Consider the following 17,058-nt stretch of genomic DNA (forward strand, 5'->3'; position numbering starts at 1 on the left):
CTGTCATTTTAGCTATGGAACTACTTCTGTATAATTCCTTCTGTATATATTTTCATTATTTCTATTTGTAGAAAGTTTTATAAAATACATTTACAATTCCTCTAGGGCTAATGAGACTCCATTGCTGTAAAAAGTGGCTCAGGTTGTCATGGCAACTGGATTTGGCAGAGATCTTTCACAGATGCATGGATCTAATGGCAAAGAAACTTCTAGCTTTCAAAAACTGGAGGCATGTAATGTGTCCTAATATAGACTTACACAAAAGTGGACACTGTATACTATTTTGAGTCATGCTTTTATAATGCTTCTTTAGGGTGACTTGTAGTTTAATTTGGAGTATGAAGAAACAAGCAAAAGTAATGAAAGAGAATGTGTCAGTGAATGAGAATTTGAACTCATGTTCAGGCTCACTGAATGACTATGGTACCATTATTAGTGTCAGAAGAAATGTACTTTCAGACTTGCAAGATTCTGTTAATGTAACCTTACAATAAAATAGAATAGTCCAATTTGGTCATGCTTCCTGTCTGGACTATTGGACTCACTGGGTGGACATCAATGTTGCATATTGGTTTGGCCAATGTGGTCCCTCTCTTTTGAATATATGGATGGACAGCCTGCTCCTACAACCTCAGAATTTGGAAATAATTGGGGAAGTTATTGCCTGAACTTGTTTTCGTGGTTACCAAACTTTATATGTGGATGATTATATTGTATATATATTCTTAATATCAGAGATCAGAAATTGTGTCTCTTAAACATAGCCATAGAATTTATGAAATGAAGGTTGACTCAGCCTTCCATCCTTCTGAGGTGGGTAAAATGAGGACCCAAATTGTTGGGGGCAATATGCTGACTCTGTAAACCGCTTAGAGTGGGCTGTAAAGCACTATAAAGCAGTATATAAGTCTAAGTGCTATTGCTATTGCTAATAAGGTTATGAATTTGGGTATCAATAGTTTATGCCCGTGATGGCAAATCTATGGCACACATGGCAGAGGTGACACGCAGAGCCCTCTCTCTGGGCACGCAAGCCATCACCCCAGCTCATCTCTGCTGTGCATGTGTGCGCGCCTCCCGCTGGCCAGCTGGTCTTTGAATCTTTGCTGTGCATGCGCAGGGGGAGGGGCACATGCGTGGGGATGAACGTATATTGCATTTTGGGAATGCGCACATGCACACATGCTTTGGGCACTTGGTGCCAAAAAGGTTAGCCACCACTGGCATATGTCTATCTGTTCTGTGATATAAGCCAGTATTTGGTTAGAGTCTTGGTAGATGCAAAATTATATGAATCATTTTGGAACATTCATTTCTTTTGTCTCATTGGGAGTTACTTGCAGACTACCTTCCCTTCTCCATTTAGAAGATACAGAGTGATTCTGGGTCAAAAAACTATCACAGAAGGAGTTAAAGAGAAGGGCTGTGAATGTTATAAATATAGTGCTTTTCTGGTATTCATGAAAGTAACTTCTTTTTTCAGGTTTCTCTGTGAGCCTGCAAAAATGCAGTTTATATTAAATGTAATGCATGCACCAGCAAAGAGTACAGCATTGCACTCATATTTACATGAGGCCCAAAGTATTTCTTGGGAATCTATTTTTAAAAGCATGCAAAACTCTAGTAGGGAACATATTTTCCCACTTTCTGAAGCCTAAGAGCAAGTTTAGTGGAGTGGTTAAGGCACCAGGCTAGAAATCAGGGGATTGTGAATTCTAATTCTGCCTTAGGCCCAAAGCCAGATGGATGATCTTGCCACTCTTTCTTGGTCCTAGGAAGAAGACGGAGATAGACCACTTCCGAATACTGGCTGTGATGACCCGAGGCGTGGCACAAAAATAACAAAGTCACAAAAATAGATAGATTCCCTTTAATAACTCCAACTTTGCCCCCAATGTCCAATTATCCTCGGCTGGAGATCAAACTCTTCCAAAAACAGTCTACAAAGGAAAGAAATGCAGCCTGATCCCAAAGTACAGATAAATTAGAAATTAAAAAAACCAACACAAACCATGCTGAAGTAATTAACACGACAGGCCAGGATAATAAATTGCAGACTTCCAAAAGATAATGATGTACACACAGTTGGGAGGGTGCCAAAACCCAGATAAGCCTCAACAACAATAATGCACGTTTTGCTTCCAGCAAGGTGCTGTGTGCAAATGCCCTTCTTATATCCTGTTCTCCTAGCTGCAGCTAATGAAAGGGATCAGGGCCCTTTTCTCTCCCACAAGCCATGCTGCTCTCTTCTCTGTTCCTCCCTGCGTGCTCTAGGATGAAGAGGGGGTGGCCTTGGGTCTTCCTATGAATGCTCAGCTGGACTGTGCTCTTCCCCTGTGTCTTCCATAGCCACCGGAGCCACACCTCCACTCCCTGTCAACTGCTCAATCTTCCCCTCAGAATCAGACTCCAACAAGGGCATGACACTGGCCAAAAAAACTGCAGGGACTTGTCCACACACAAAAGGCTTAAAAATGTAGGAAATGCAGAATGTACCATGTGGCAGAAATTTTTGACTATTTCGAGGTGAACAAGTATATTGCAGGGTTTTTGGAAATTTTGCAGATTAACAGCTTCATAGCATGCAGGAATGCCTCTCAGAAATTCTGATTGATGTCAGTGAACTTAGTTGTTCTTTCAGGTGGCAAATTGCATTCTTTCATCTATGAGTCTGGTTAGTTTCAGAGAGCAGACAAATTCCATGCATACATGTATACGTGCATATATTTGTAAATTCATTTTGCAAATTGTCATAGCTTACTTTGTAAAGAAATCAAACTCAGATAAAGTTTGCTTTATCTACCATGCTGCTAGAATCTGATGCTCCTTGGAGAAGCTAAGATATATACAGTATAAAAAAGTAAATGGAATGGGATGGGATGGGATGGGATGGAATGGAATGGAATGGAATGGAACGGAATGGAATGGAATGCAACGCAATAGAATAGAATAGAATAGAATAGAATAGAATAGAATAGAATAGAATAGAATAACGGAGTTGGAAGGGACCTTGGAGGTCTTCTAGTCCAACCCGCTGCTTAGACAGGAAACTCTATAGCATTTCAGATAAGTTGTTATCCAATCTCTTCTTAAACCTTCTAGTGTTAGAGCATTCACAACTTCTGGAAGGAAGTTGTTCCACTGATTAATTGTTTTAACTGTCAGGAAATTTCTCCTTAGTTCTAAGTTGCTTCTCTCCTTGATTATTTTCCATCCATTGCTTCTTGTTCTGCCTTCAGGTGCTTTGGAGAATAGCTTGACTCCCTCTTCTTTGTAGCAGCCCCTGAGATATCAGAACACTGCTATTATGTCATCCGCAGCTCTTTTCATTAAAAGAGACATACCAATTCCGGCAACTGTTCTTTATATGTTTTAGCCTTCAGTCCCCAATCATTTTTGTTGCTCTTCTCTGAACGCTTTCTAGAATCTCAACATCTTGTTTACACCTTGGCAGCAAAAACTGGATGCAGTATTCCAAGTATTCCAAGGCATCATAAAGTGAATAGGATATGAAAGAACATTCATTCTAAATATATATTAATTTGTCCCTAGGTCAATCTTCCACCTCATGGTATCCTCCGTGTGTGTAATTTTTATTCTGGAATAAAGCTAAAATTTGTTAATAATCACAGGAAGTTGATGTTCAAACGCTCCCCATTTAAGCAAAGCTGTTCTTGATAATTTTGGTACTACATTTGGAAAATGTCTGAACTCACAGATATATCTCAACAAATATTGCCAGATTAACAGCAACTGATCCATGACAGATACACCAATTTAACCTCCCATTCAGAATGTCTGGTTTCAGCTCATGCTATTAGTAGTTATCATCAGTGAAGCCATTGGACAGGAAGAACAAGCAAAACAAAAAGCAGGCAAGAACCCTTCCACGTTCTAATAGAAAAACATCCTTCTGGAACAGCATTTGGCAATTTTTGTTGGATTTGTCTGATGTTAACTATTTTGGCAGTAATTTCTTGACTGGAAAAAGGTTGAACACATAAATAGCAATAGCGCTTAGACTTATATACTGCTTCACGGTGCTTTATAAAATTCCCCGCCTCCTAAAAATACACAAGCACCCACACGACAGACCAAGTAATACTGTCCAACAGCTCACTGATGGGGGTCCTTAAGTTCATTGTTAAGTGCAATTATAGCTCTGGGATAAAAACTATTCAGAAAACATGTGGTCCGTGTTTTAATTGTTCTGTATCTTCTGCCAGAAGGCAACAGTTCATAAAGATTGTAAGCAGGATGGGAAGAGTCTCTGAGAATATTGTGCAACTGTTGCAATGTAAGCAACAGAGGCAGAACAAACAGTTATTTATATATACCCAGCCCACACCAACCCCACTAATTTTTTTTTTACATAGTTCAGATATTTCTTGATGTATATGTTATACTAGTTCTTAAAGCTGGGGCAATGGCATTATTAAATATGTTTTACCTCAATTTCATTGACCTTTAATTAACATGTAAGGTTACTGTGATTATGCACCACTCTCAGGTTATGTATCGGGAGATCCTACACCATTTCGACAAATGGCAGTCCAATCTCTTCTGAGGGCAAGCTGTTCTATTGGTTGATTGTTCTCATTGTCAGAAAGTTTCTCCTTATTTCCAGGTTAAATCTCTCCTTGTTCAGTTTCCATCCATTTTTCCTTGTCTGGCTTTCGGGTGCTTTGGAAAATAGCTTGACCCCTTCCTCTCTGTGGCAGCCCCTCAAATATTGGAAGACTGCTATCACGCCTCCAATGGCCCTTCTCTTCACCAGTCTAGCCAAGCACAGTTCCTGCAACTGTTCTTCATATGCCTTAGTCTCCAGTCCCCTAATCATCCTGGTTGCTCTTCTCTGCACTTTTTTAAAGAGTTTCAACATCTTTTTTGTAATGTGGTGGCCAAAATTGGATGCAGTACCCTAGGTGTGGTCTTGCTAAGCCTTTATAGAGTGGTATTAGTACCTCATTTGATCTCGATTGTATCCCTCTGTTAATGCAATTTAGGATTGCATTAGCTTTTTTGGCTGCTGCTGCACACTGCTGGCTCATATTTAGCTGGTTGTCCACTAAGACTCCAAGATCCCTCTCACAGTTACTGCTATTGAGCCTGGTTTCACCCTGTCTATATGTGTACTTTGAGTTTTTCTTGCCTAAGTGTAGGACTTTACTTTCCTCTACATTCAATTAATCAATTTCAATTATTCAATTAATTGATTTGAGAAATGTGAAAAAAAAACAAGATAATGAGTTGGAATATAAATATCCAAAATATAGATAAGGGAGCATCTATAAGAAAACAATTTACTTTTTCGTATCTTTTTTTTTTGCTCCATTTGGCAGATGATTACAGGTTTCCTCAGTTTTATCCTTCAGAAAGAAAAACCATAGAAAAGAATTGAGAAAAAGAAAGGGAAAAATATAGATTATAATCAGATTAATGTTGCCAACAATTATCTTTAAAAAAAGAACAGGGAAGGGAAGCATCATACATATTTTATGTTTAGTATAGAGGTAACCCTCGACTAATGACCTTAATTAAGCTCAAAATTTCTCTTGCTAAGTAACACATTTGTTAAATGAGTTTTGCCCCATTCTACGACCTTTTCTTGCCACAGCTGTTGAGTGAAACACTGCAGTTGTTAAGTTAGTAACACAGTTGCTAAGTGAATCTTGCTTCCCCACTGACTTGGCTTGTCAGAAGGTTGAAAAAGGTGATCCTATGACCCCGGAAAACTGCTGCTGTCAAAAGTATGAGTCAGTTCTCAAGCATCTGAATTTTGATCATATAACCATGGGGATGCTGCAACAGTTGTAAATGTGAAAAATGGCCATAACTCACTTTTTTTGTAAAGCGAGGGCTAACTGCATTAAAAAGCACCAGAGATTAGTGAGAAGCTTCTGCCAGAAAACAAAATCTGTTTTTTGGGGGGAGAATGAGTAAAATAGATATAGAGATAGGAATATATGTCTTTCATCGTCATCTTTTGGTTGCTAAGCAAATCTGACTTTCCCCATTGACTTTACTGGTCAGAAGTCCTCCTGGGAAGATTACAAATGATGATGGCATTGTCCCGGGACAGTACAACTGTCATAAGTATATGTCAATTACCAAGCACTCAATTTTATCACGTGATCATGGGAGATGGTACAAGAGTCGTAAAGTGTGCAAATTGGTCATAAGTCACTTTTTCAGTGCTGTTAAATGAATGGTGGTAAGTCGAAAATTACTGTATTCAGAATGGTATATGTTCGGCAAAGTATCTCCACCCTTAATTTTTCACTGGTTCTGCTCACCTGTCTCTTTTCTGCCCTTGTGTTGTGGTCTTACCCAAGATCCCCATACCACTGAATTAAAAATTTCTAACCTTTGATTTCACACTGAGAAATGTCTGATTTTGCTCATAGGCCAACCAGTTGAGTAGGAAGATGTCTTGAAAGGTGCCCTGAACTTTAATTACATAAAGGTTGAGGACAGAGAAAAGTGGTTAACCTACTGTACATTTTAACATATGCTGTTTTGAATAGGTGTTCCACATCCCTAAGACAGTTGAACTCAAGAGCAATCTATTCTTCCTACATCAAACAGAAATCAACTGTACAGAATACCGATTAGCTTGCTCTTGTGACAATTACTGTAATCTACTTCCCACCTGCTCCAGCACTACTGCAGTACAGAATTGAAGAGGTGCTGAACGTGTACTGGCGAGATTCATACTCAAGTCCTCCCTTGACCTTGGAGTTCACTGAGTGACTTTGCACCAGGGTAATTGTAGAGATAAAATTAGACAGACTCACGTGTCACATGCTTTCAACAACCAAAGGAAAGAAAGGATATAAATAAAATGAGGAAATAAATAAAAATAAATTAGTAATACTCACCCTGAAGTTTTTTTCTTTAAAAAAAACACACAAAATGTTCCCCTTCCATTTTCCTATCAGTTTGCTGTAAAAATAGTAAGCACTTTATCTCAAGCTGATATTAATTGCTCAGTTGAATTGATTATGAGCTTTAAACCGAATTTTCACATAAACATTAGTGCCAAACTTTGATAAACCTATTTGCTGTATGGTTTGAAGATTCAGCTGTTAATGAACAACTGTTGGTTTCTTTCTCCCCCACCCTCTGGTGTACAAAAGTATACAGTTAGGGAAATGCAAGAAATTTACCCTGTTCAAATAATCCCCTGAATTAGAAATTGTGAGCAAACGGGACTCTAAATCACTGAACGTGTGCCAAAACTAAGCAATTGGCATTTTTATTCAGATAATATCAGTTCTCTAGGTCAGAGGTCTCCAAACTTGTCAACTTTAAGACTTGTGGACTTCACCTCCTAGAATTCTGGGAGTTAAAGTCCACAGGTCTTAAAGTTGACAAGTTTGGGAACCCCTGCTCTAGGTGGCATTTTAATGAGATCAATGCTCTTGATCAATAGCTTTCTTAGTCTCTTGGAGATATGCAATGCTCAGAAATGTTTCTTAGTCTTTGTACTGGCCAGAGACAAAGAAGATTGACAGAACAATTAAGACACTTTCCCCTCCTCAATCATATGCTCTTTGAAGCAGTGACAAGTGTCTTACATAACTTGAAGGAAATGAAGAAAACAGGTGAAAATAATCTGAAGGTGTGCCCTGTTTGCATAATATGGGAGACCAACTAATTGCTTTTATTTCATTTGTTGTTGTATTGTATTCATCTTACTGGTAATGTCAGATTTCCCAGATCTTATAAACAGATGCAGTACTTACAGTTCAGTCTGCTCTTTGTTTTATGTGCCAAGACACTTATATAGAGGCAGTCTTGCTATTTTTTGGAACCTAGTAGGTCAGTCAGTGGCAGGTGAGTAATGCTTCAATTTGAAAAAAAGCTAATAAATAAAACGAATATAAACATGGTTAATAGTGTAAGTTGTTCAAATGTCTGCATCTTTTTTTGTTTGTTTCCCTATCTCCAAAGAAAATTCACTGATTTTTTTAGGCTGCTCAGATGCAAACTTGAACATTTGCCATCATCTTTTATATTTTATATTTCTCCAGGAGTAATGCCTTGCACCAATCCCACTAGGTGGGGTAGACAAATCAGCTCCACAGGAAGACTAGAACTGGTTTTATTAAGATTGATTATAATAATAGACTCTTATTTGACTGATTATACTATGCATACCTTCCCCCCTTCTTATAATTCAGTGAATTAAGACTGTGTCTGCCTGAGCCTCTTTTGAATGTTACCTTGCAATTTCTGGACTTAAAAAAGTGCTTCAAACCTTTTTGCCTAGAACAAGGGCCTTCAAACTTCACAAGTTTAAGACTTGTGGACTTCAACTCCCAGAATTCCTGAGCTAACATGATTGGAGAGGAATTGTGGGAGTTGAAGTTCACAAATCTAAAAGCTGTCAAGTTTGATTGGCCAAGATAATGGTTCCTGCATAACAATGATTTATCCCGGGGCTGGATGATGATTCCTCCAACAAGGTTATTTTCCCAATTCTCTACACCAGGAGTATCCAAACTTGGCAATTTGAAGACTTGTGACCTTCAGCTCCCAGAATTCCTCAGCCAGCAAGGAATTCTGGGAATTGAAGTCCACAAGTCTTCAAGTTGTCAAGGTTGGATACTCCTATTCTACATATTGGCAGCACTGCTAGAAGGACTAAATATTTTAACCTCTAAAAAGAAGTAATATGAACAACTAACCCAAACTACAATTTCATCTTCTGGCTGACTCAGCTTATTTTCCTAGATTTGGTTTGGCAATGAGGGTGAGTTGATGACTTTCAGAAAGTCAAGGGGTAGAGAGATTGAGGAAGCAGGAATTCTAAATTGGAATGATGACTCTGCAGTCAGTCATTTTGGAAAAAGTCAAGTTTATGAGATTCTTCATGTAAAGAATTGCACAGGAAAAGGTCCAGATTATTTTAAGGTTGTGGGCATCACTTCTATTTTACAATATATTACGGAAGCAGAAAGATACTTCAATGTTTGGCTGTCATGTGATTCTGGCTGTCCTTAATTAAAAATACTTTTAGGGATCTTCTTAACTATAAAGTCTACTTTCAGTATTGGGTGATGTCACCGAAGCATTCACTACACGAGGGGACTATCCTTTCTTTGTAACATCATTGTGAATAGGAGAATTTGAGGAGCCCTCTTAACTAAAATATTTTGCTTGCCTTTCCTTTTGTGAGATGGCTACTGTGTGAGAAAGATTTTAATGTGCCAACTGCAGCTAAGGAAATTATCTCTGTTTTAGGAATATAGGTTTTATTGGAGTGCTGCTTAAACTGGTTTCAAATGTCTGAGAATTTGTTGTTGATTTTGGGGCAGGCAACATTGTGGGTTGCAACTTTTGTTCTGAGGATCTGTCTGTTGCAACAGACATGCAGCCCTTCATCTTAACTAGAGCTCAAACTTACTCGTTATAAAATGTCATAGGAGATTATCATTGTTTACTTCCAGATTCAAAATAATAAGTCTTCGCTTGGCAGGTTTGGGAAGTGGTTGGTGGAAAAAGGTAGTCAAAATAACCTCCTGGAAAGATCACCATTGTTAGATCACTTTTCAGGAAGCCTGAGCCAACAAGAGGTTTTGTTACAAGAAACTTACCCACTTCTCATTCTGTCCTGAAACTATATCTGGGATATGGCTTTGTACCATCTGTTGCCATTCGCTTTATGTGCTATTTACTTTATGAACGGATACGGTTCATTGATTATTGTCCAGGGTTAGCTTAATGTCAATTAGATCCATTTCAGGATCTGATTTTGTTTAAACTAATGGCAAATTGTGTAGCGATGTAATAATTCTGTGTGTGAAACTGGCTACAAAGTTTATCATGTTTGTAAATACTGTGTTAATGATTCATCATTTTCCTCCCATTATTTAAACCCCTGCTAGAATCCCAGCTTTTGTAATTATGAATGAATGCCATTATTCTAAAAATAATCCAAAGCATTGCCTGGCATTCTCCCTATAGCCAGCCAACATGTTTTATCAGCTTTGTGAATCCTGCCTATTAGAGCATTTGCCCATCATTAGGAAAGAGACAAGGTAATATATTAGTTGTTGCTGTGTTATTTCTGTCGTATGTTTCGCATATAATTTGTTGAGGCAAGTTTGCTTGGGGTGAATTAAAAACAGTTTTTTCCCCCTGCTGCTCTTTTTAATATAGTTTTTTGTTTCTTGTGTTTGATTTGTTGTTGTTGTTCAGTTGCTAAGTTGTGTCCGACTCTTCGTCACCCCATGGACCACAGCACAACAGCACCTCACATCTTCCACTGTCTCCTGGAGTTTGCTCAAATACATGTTCGTTGAGTGGATGGTACTATCTAACCATATGAGCCGCGGTGGCGTAGTGGTTAGAGGGCAGCACTGCAGGCTACTTCTGTTGACTGCTGGCTGCCTGCAATTTGGCAATTTGAATCTCACAGGCTCAAGGTTGACTCAGCCTTTCATCGTTCCAAAGTGGGTAAAATGAAGACCCAGACTGTTGGGGGCAATATGCTGACTCTGTAAACCGCTTAGAGAGGGCTGTAAAGCACTGTGAAGTGGTATATAATTCTAAGTGCTGTTGCTATCTTACCTTCTACTGTCCCCTTTTACCTCCAATCTTTCCCCAACATCAGGGCCTTTTCCAATGAGTCCTCTCTTCTCATTAGGTGGCCAAAGTATTTGAGCTAAAGATCCTTTCAAATTTGGACTAAGGATCTTTCCAAAGCGCAGTCAGGGTTGATTTCTTTTAGGATTGACTCATTTGATCATTGTGTTTATATTTTTCCAAATCCATTCTTCTCTTAAGTCTTGATTTATTTGTTCACCTGATAGTTATTAATCTCTGTGTCCAGTTTGTACTTCTTTAATCCTATCTCTCCCCCACCCACCCCCGATACCCCACCTAGTTTTCCAGTTTTTAAACATTAATTCTGAGGCTGCTTCACTGCCTAAATGGGTCGGAGATAATGTACTTGCTGTTAAGCTCCATTGCAGGCTGTTTTTCTTTGTGTCATAATAGCATTGTATATACAACCCTCTCTTGTCTTATTTATTTACTTTTAAAAAATGGTTGCACAAGCAACGGTTAACTTTTGCTGAACAATTTGGTCATCTGTGCTGACCTTTTTCTTAAAAGAAGTGCAGCTTAATATCTGAATGAAACCTTTGAAGATACCTAGGTTTAATTTGGCAGAGTTCATGTTCTTGAGAGGGTGTACAAGTCTTGCTGTGTTTATTACAATTCTTATTTATTTGATTTCAGTTCTGCCTGACTCCAGATCAACTCTGAGTAGCTCACAAAGTTAAACATGTCATAAAAAGCAAATGAATAAGACAGAGAATATGCAAAACATATACAAATATATCCAGCAAGGAATGCCATCCATACTAACCCAACACATTAAAGTGTTAAATGCATGCAGAAATTCTCCCATCGTAGGCTATGGTTGAATCTTTTATTGAATCGAATCTACAATTTTCTAACTGAGTCTTGTTGCCTTTGAAACTCAGATCAAACCTAATCTTGCTACCTGGCAAATCTTTAAATTGATTAACATTTAGACTGATTCACAGGTTCTGTAGAAATGCTTAAGCTCTTTTCAATAACATTGAGTGGACCTGTCAAAGTTAACTTAAAAAGTGTTTTAACTTTAGTATCTATTAAAAGACCCATTTTAGCCCTGACATAATTTAAAAAAATATTATCCTAAATTTTGATCTGAATTCTCAGATCACAAAGGTAGCTTATCTTTGTATCTGAATTCAGCCAATATATTATACTGTAGTCAAATGTTATTGACTGTTAGCAAAATATTGGTAGGGAGCCAGCTATCTGATAATAATGTTGGTCAGAAATATGACTCAAAATTTATGGAAATAATTTGGAAAAGGAGTATTGGAAAACAGCCTGGACTACATCTTTTTCTGGCTACCCCTCTCATTCCTCAGCAACTCATTGGAACTGAATCTGAAGCATTGCACAATCTTATTGGTTATACTTATAAAGTGTTACTCTCACTGTTGGATCTGCTGACTTTTAGATGTTTATGTGATTTGTAAACAGTTATTGTATACAGGAGCATTGTTATAAAAAGTGTACCAAAAACAGATTTCCAGTTCCATAGTTTGAGATATTGTTGGAATATTTATATGTTGAAGTTGAGAGTTTCAACAGTTTTATATTAGTTCTCTTTGTGTTGAGTCCTGTTAAAGTAACAGCCATATCACAACTTGGTGCAGCCTCGATTTTATAAACCAGCTTTTTTCCCCCATATCTGATATTAGATTTTAACTTCCATAATTCTCAGCCAATATAGCCTTTGGCTGGTGGCAAATGATAACAATTGGCATCCAATACAGTTGGAGTTCGCCAGACTGGAAAATGGGATTCTAAATAATTATCAGCCAGAAACAGGCATATGAAGTCATAAAGGTTGATTACATAGGTTCAACAAAAAATAATGAGGGTAAAATGAACATACCTTGGATCACATCAGAATGACAGAAATTAATTCATTTTACCTTTAGAAACATTTCTGGTTGACTTCACAAACTGCACTAGTAGTATTTGTTTTAATCAAGATGTGTTTTAATTTATTTTAATCAAGATGTATTGATTAAATAAATCAATACATTACACAACTACGTTCATATAGGTAGTCTTGTGACCACAAACTGAACTCAAAGTTTACGTTGCTAAGCAGCAACATAAGTGAGTTTTGCCCCATTTTATGACCTTTCTTGCCACAGTTGTTAAGTGAATCACTGCAGTTGTTAAGTTAATAACATGGTTGATAAATGAATCTGGCTTCCCCATTGACTTTGCTTGTCAAAAGGTTGCAAAAGGTGACCACATCACCCCGGAACACTATAACTGTCATAAATATGAGCCAGTGGTCAAGTGCTTGAATTTTGATCTAATGACCATGGCAGAGGTCTCTAAACTTGACTGACTTGTGGATCACATGACCATGGCAGAGGTCTCCAAACTTGGCAGACTTGTAGACTTCCACTCCCAGAATTCTCCAGCCAGCGTAGTCTTAAAGTTGTCAAGTTTGGGGACCCCTGTACTATGGTCACAAGTGTGAAAAACGGTCACTGTTTTCAGGGCTCTTGTAACTTTGAACGGTATCAAAGGGAACTGTTGTAAGTTGAGGGCAAACTATATTCTAATCTATGAAACAAAGCCATAATTTATGCTTACCAATCACAGTGGCTGGATTCAATGTGCCAGACTCAAATAAATCATGTTATGGTTTAGGACACTATATAAATCCAGACAAAATCTTTCATCTGATATATGATAGAAGAAGTGGGTTTTTTAAAAGTAGCAAGGTTAACCTCTGATGGATTCATGGATGGTTCATGCTATTTTCTGGGCAACGACACAGAAATGGTTTCCCAACTCTTTCTTCTAAGATATCATTTCAATTTTCCAAACTAACCTACAGCCAGGGCATAGTCTCCCAGTCTCTCATTCAATAACTAACCAAGACCTAACTATGTTTTGTTTTAGTGCCTTAGACATGACATCCCAGGCTGCAACTCGCTGAGATGTATGTCATATCAGTTTTCCTCAAATTTCTATTCTTCAGTTGAATATAATTCCAAACCACATAGCCTCATAGTTAGAGGATGCCCAACTGGGAGCAGTTGAATTACAGGAAAGCAGACATTGGATATTAACAGGGAATCCGAGATTCTGAAAATAATGGTGTGTGGGAGCCCTCCTGGGGGTGTACTCCAGGGCCTGTACTCCTGGTGGCACATTATTTTTTTGCCAGCATCAGGGAAGAACTTGTAAGCTCTTACTTTTGTCATTTGAACATAGTACAAGGCAATTCTAATGAAGGAATGCCTTTTCATGCTTGCTGTCTTTGGAGTGTGCACCTGGAGAAAGAGTGGGGGACAATTTTGGCAGGAGCACCATGGTTTCCTAGGATGGAGGCTGTACATTCCAGAGGGAGTCCAAAATAAGAGGCTGCTAAGTCCTGAACTGGGTGGCAGAGGGAAGAAAAGATACAGGGGAGTCACATCCTAGAACCGTGATGGCACAGGACCCCAAAAAGGTTAGCCACCACTGCCCTAGAATCTCCAGGTAATCTATATTAGGTTAGAAGGTTATATAGCTTTAGTCTGGCAAGCTTCTGTCTATTCGGTGTAAACAAATTGAGAATTGGAATTCACTGTGTTGTCTTGGGGTTTGGATTCGACAGCATGTGAGCTCCAGGAACACTTTTGATGTTTCTCTTGTGATGACAGACACGGATTGGCATGAACGCAATCTCAGAGGCATTTTAAAATAGATCATTTGAAGCTATTTGTTTAGTAGTGTTCAGTCAAAATGATTTCTCAACAATATGTTACAGCAAGAAAAGCACATTACTATTACGCACAAAATATCTGCCAAGCAGTTAGACTTATTTCAGTAATGGGTATTTATGTCATGTTTTTAGTACTTGATAATTAGGCTGGGGAAGCTGATTACAAGCCTCATAACTACATAAACTGGCAGATCTGGAGAAAAGGGAAGAAAGAGGAGGAAGAACTGTACATCCATGTAATATATAAATAGAACGGGAAGAGTACAGGAATAGGTACAGCCTTGGCACTATAAAAAGCATACATGGAGTTTCTACAGAGGAGATTAGAGAGTGAGAGACTAAAATAACTGCTGAAAGATTGTTTAACAATCCATTCTAGCTAGGTTGGAAGGGACTTTACATGATGCTTTCCCTAATAATATGTGAGATCTTGGCAAGAAACTACATTTATCTCCTTTGAATTACAAAAAATGATGTATTTTGCAAGCTTATATGTGAGTTCAAAATGAACTACTAGAACAAATAGGCAAAAATAAGGATCTGTGTATGTGGAAAGAGATATGAATGTGATGTATGTTAATTTTCTTTTATTTTTTCTCCCAGAACAAAACAACACAAATGCAGAATTTAAAATAGAGAAATGCCAATAAAACCCAAATATATAAAATTTAAAATAAAGGACAATTCCCATTAAACAGTAGTGAAAAGAGAATATCAGTCAGGAGCTGCAAGCCAGGGCTATTGCAAGAAATTTGGCAATTTTTGTAGAGGTTGTCCAAGTTAGGTTTTATGAAAGGATAATCGTAGTTTCTTGAACAGAAAGACAACTAAACATTCTGCTAAATCAGTTTTATGAATATCAGATATCATCATTGGGACAATCAGAAGTATAATAATATTAGATTATTGACTGTACCTCTGTACCTGAACAGAAATAGGTATGGTTGTTGTTTGGGAGATTAGCATATTTGTCTATAAAATATATCAATATAAGCCAAGGTGAAAAGCAGTGGTGGGATTCAAAAAGTTTTACTACCAGTTTCGTGGGCATAGCTTGGTGGGTGCGCGTGTGTCAAAGGCGCACTTTGCACATGTACAGAGGCGTTTGTGCAGGCGCAAAGGCGTTCCAACTCACCTCCTTCAAGCCTGCACTTTCCTGGTCGCTTCAGCAGCTGCCGTGCAACACTCTGCTGTGCCACGCAAAGCAGCTGCGCTTCAAAAGCAGAGGATAAAGCTACTATGGAAGCCCAGGTGGGCAGGTGGGCTCAACAGCGGAGCGGAGGAGAGAACCGGTTTGGTCTCTGCTGCTCATCGCTGCTACCAGCTCAGCAGAACCGGGCCGAACCAGTAGAAAACCACCCCTGGTGAAAAGTCTCCTGTATGAAATATTCAGGATATTATAGAAGTAGCTAGGAATTATCCATAGAGAACCTGTAATTGTACAAAAATAAAAATTGGTTTTTGGCCCTGTCGTTTTATGAATCTAAAACCTCTGTTTGCATTTGATTAAAACTTTACCTGGGCTAGGAGACAATATTACCTGGAGTGAGAGACACCATAATATTCTAGATAGAATCAATTTGTCTCTTCAGTTGGGTGAGGTGAATCCGAGATGCACCCTAAAGGATTTGCTTCAGCCAAGATCCAAGTTGGCAAATTCTAAGATAGGCCCCAAGAAAAATGCAACCTAGCTGAATTGAACAAGGATATGGAGCTGGGCTTTCAGTACTTAGACTGAACAGCTTCTGAAATAGGAGAATAGCAACAAGCCTAGAATCTTTCCTTTAAACAATTTTCTTGCTGCAGAAATGTGATTACTGCCATGGTGATTTAAAGTATAGTGATGTGATCAACACAAATTACAAAATTCATATTGTTTGTATACTGATGTCATGATCCATATGATGACATTATAGATTTCACTGCACGCTGACCAATTGTACAAAGTAATACTGTTTCTGTGGGAATTTTAGATTGTCTAGATTCCAGTTAATGCAGCTCAGTGAAGGTCCAATAAAAACACAAAACATGAAATTGTCATGAATCAAATTTAAATAGCAACGTTGAACAGTTAGACAAAATCACTTCATAATGAAAACCAGCCAAAACTAATGGGGATATAGCAAAAAAGATCTAGAAAACCCTAATGAAATGTACTGAATTTAATGAAATTGAATGAAACCAATGCTTTGTTGTACTCACAACTACCTCAGTTCCTGGCTAAAGGACAATGTTATGTTATTGCTGGCTCAGAACAAATTTTTGATCAGGCCAGTGGATATTTCTTTCAACTGAATTTATATAGAGAGCAACTTTAATTAAGAACATTGTACATCCAAGTAATTTCATGAAAGGGTCTCAGCCCTGGTTGCTGATGAAGTGGTACATGATTAATAAATGGTTTCTTTTTAAAAATGCTTTTCATATACAGATTAAGAATGTGTGTGTGAGTGTGAAATAGGATGGCAAATTCAATCATTTTAAATTTCTATCTGTTTATCCCTCTCTTATAGGAAAGCAATCTCCAGGTCTGGGCTTCAACATCTGACTCCTGTTCAAAACCTCAACCTGGGCATCAGTAATGGACCTGTGAAGGAGCCGAGAATGGCACTAGAATGGAGTGTAAGGTGTTCCTTTTATAAAACCCTGGATATAATGCTATATCACTGATGTAAATGCCACACAACTATTATGAACGTATTTTGGTATTCTTTATTTACTATAGAGACTGTACATTCTCTTGTGTT

At 38.2% G+C, this 17,058-nt stretch overlaps 1 protein-coding gene across 3 annotated transcripts in view; it reads left to right on the forward strand.

The window, feature by feature from the left end:
* DGKI (diacylglycerol kinase iota) overlaps positions 1 to 17,058 on the forward strand; it is a 276,299-nt gene that overhangs the window by 106,357 nt on the left and 152,884 nt on the right. For all 3 annotated transcript variants that reach the window (XM_087934980.1, XM_087934981.1, XM_026698300.2), the window contains one exon: positions 16,825 to 16,933. In XM_087934980.1, the coding sequence (XP_087791106.1) occupies positions 16,825 to 16,933 (109 nt within the window). The remainder of the gene's footprint in view (positions 1 to 16,824; positions 16,934 to 17,058) is intronic.

The sequence above is a fragment of the Pseudonaja textilis genome, chromosome 5 (genome assembly GCF_049901715.1).
Source record: "Pseudonaja textilis isolate UNSWEBS1 chromosome 5, rPseTex1.2, whole genome shotgun sequence".
NCBI lineage: Eukaryota > Metazoa > Chordata > Lepidosauria > Squamata > Elapidae > Pseudonaja > Pseudonaja textilis.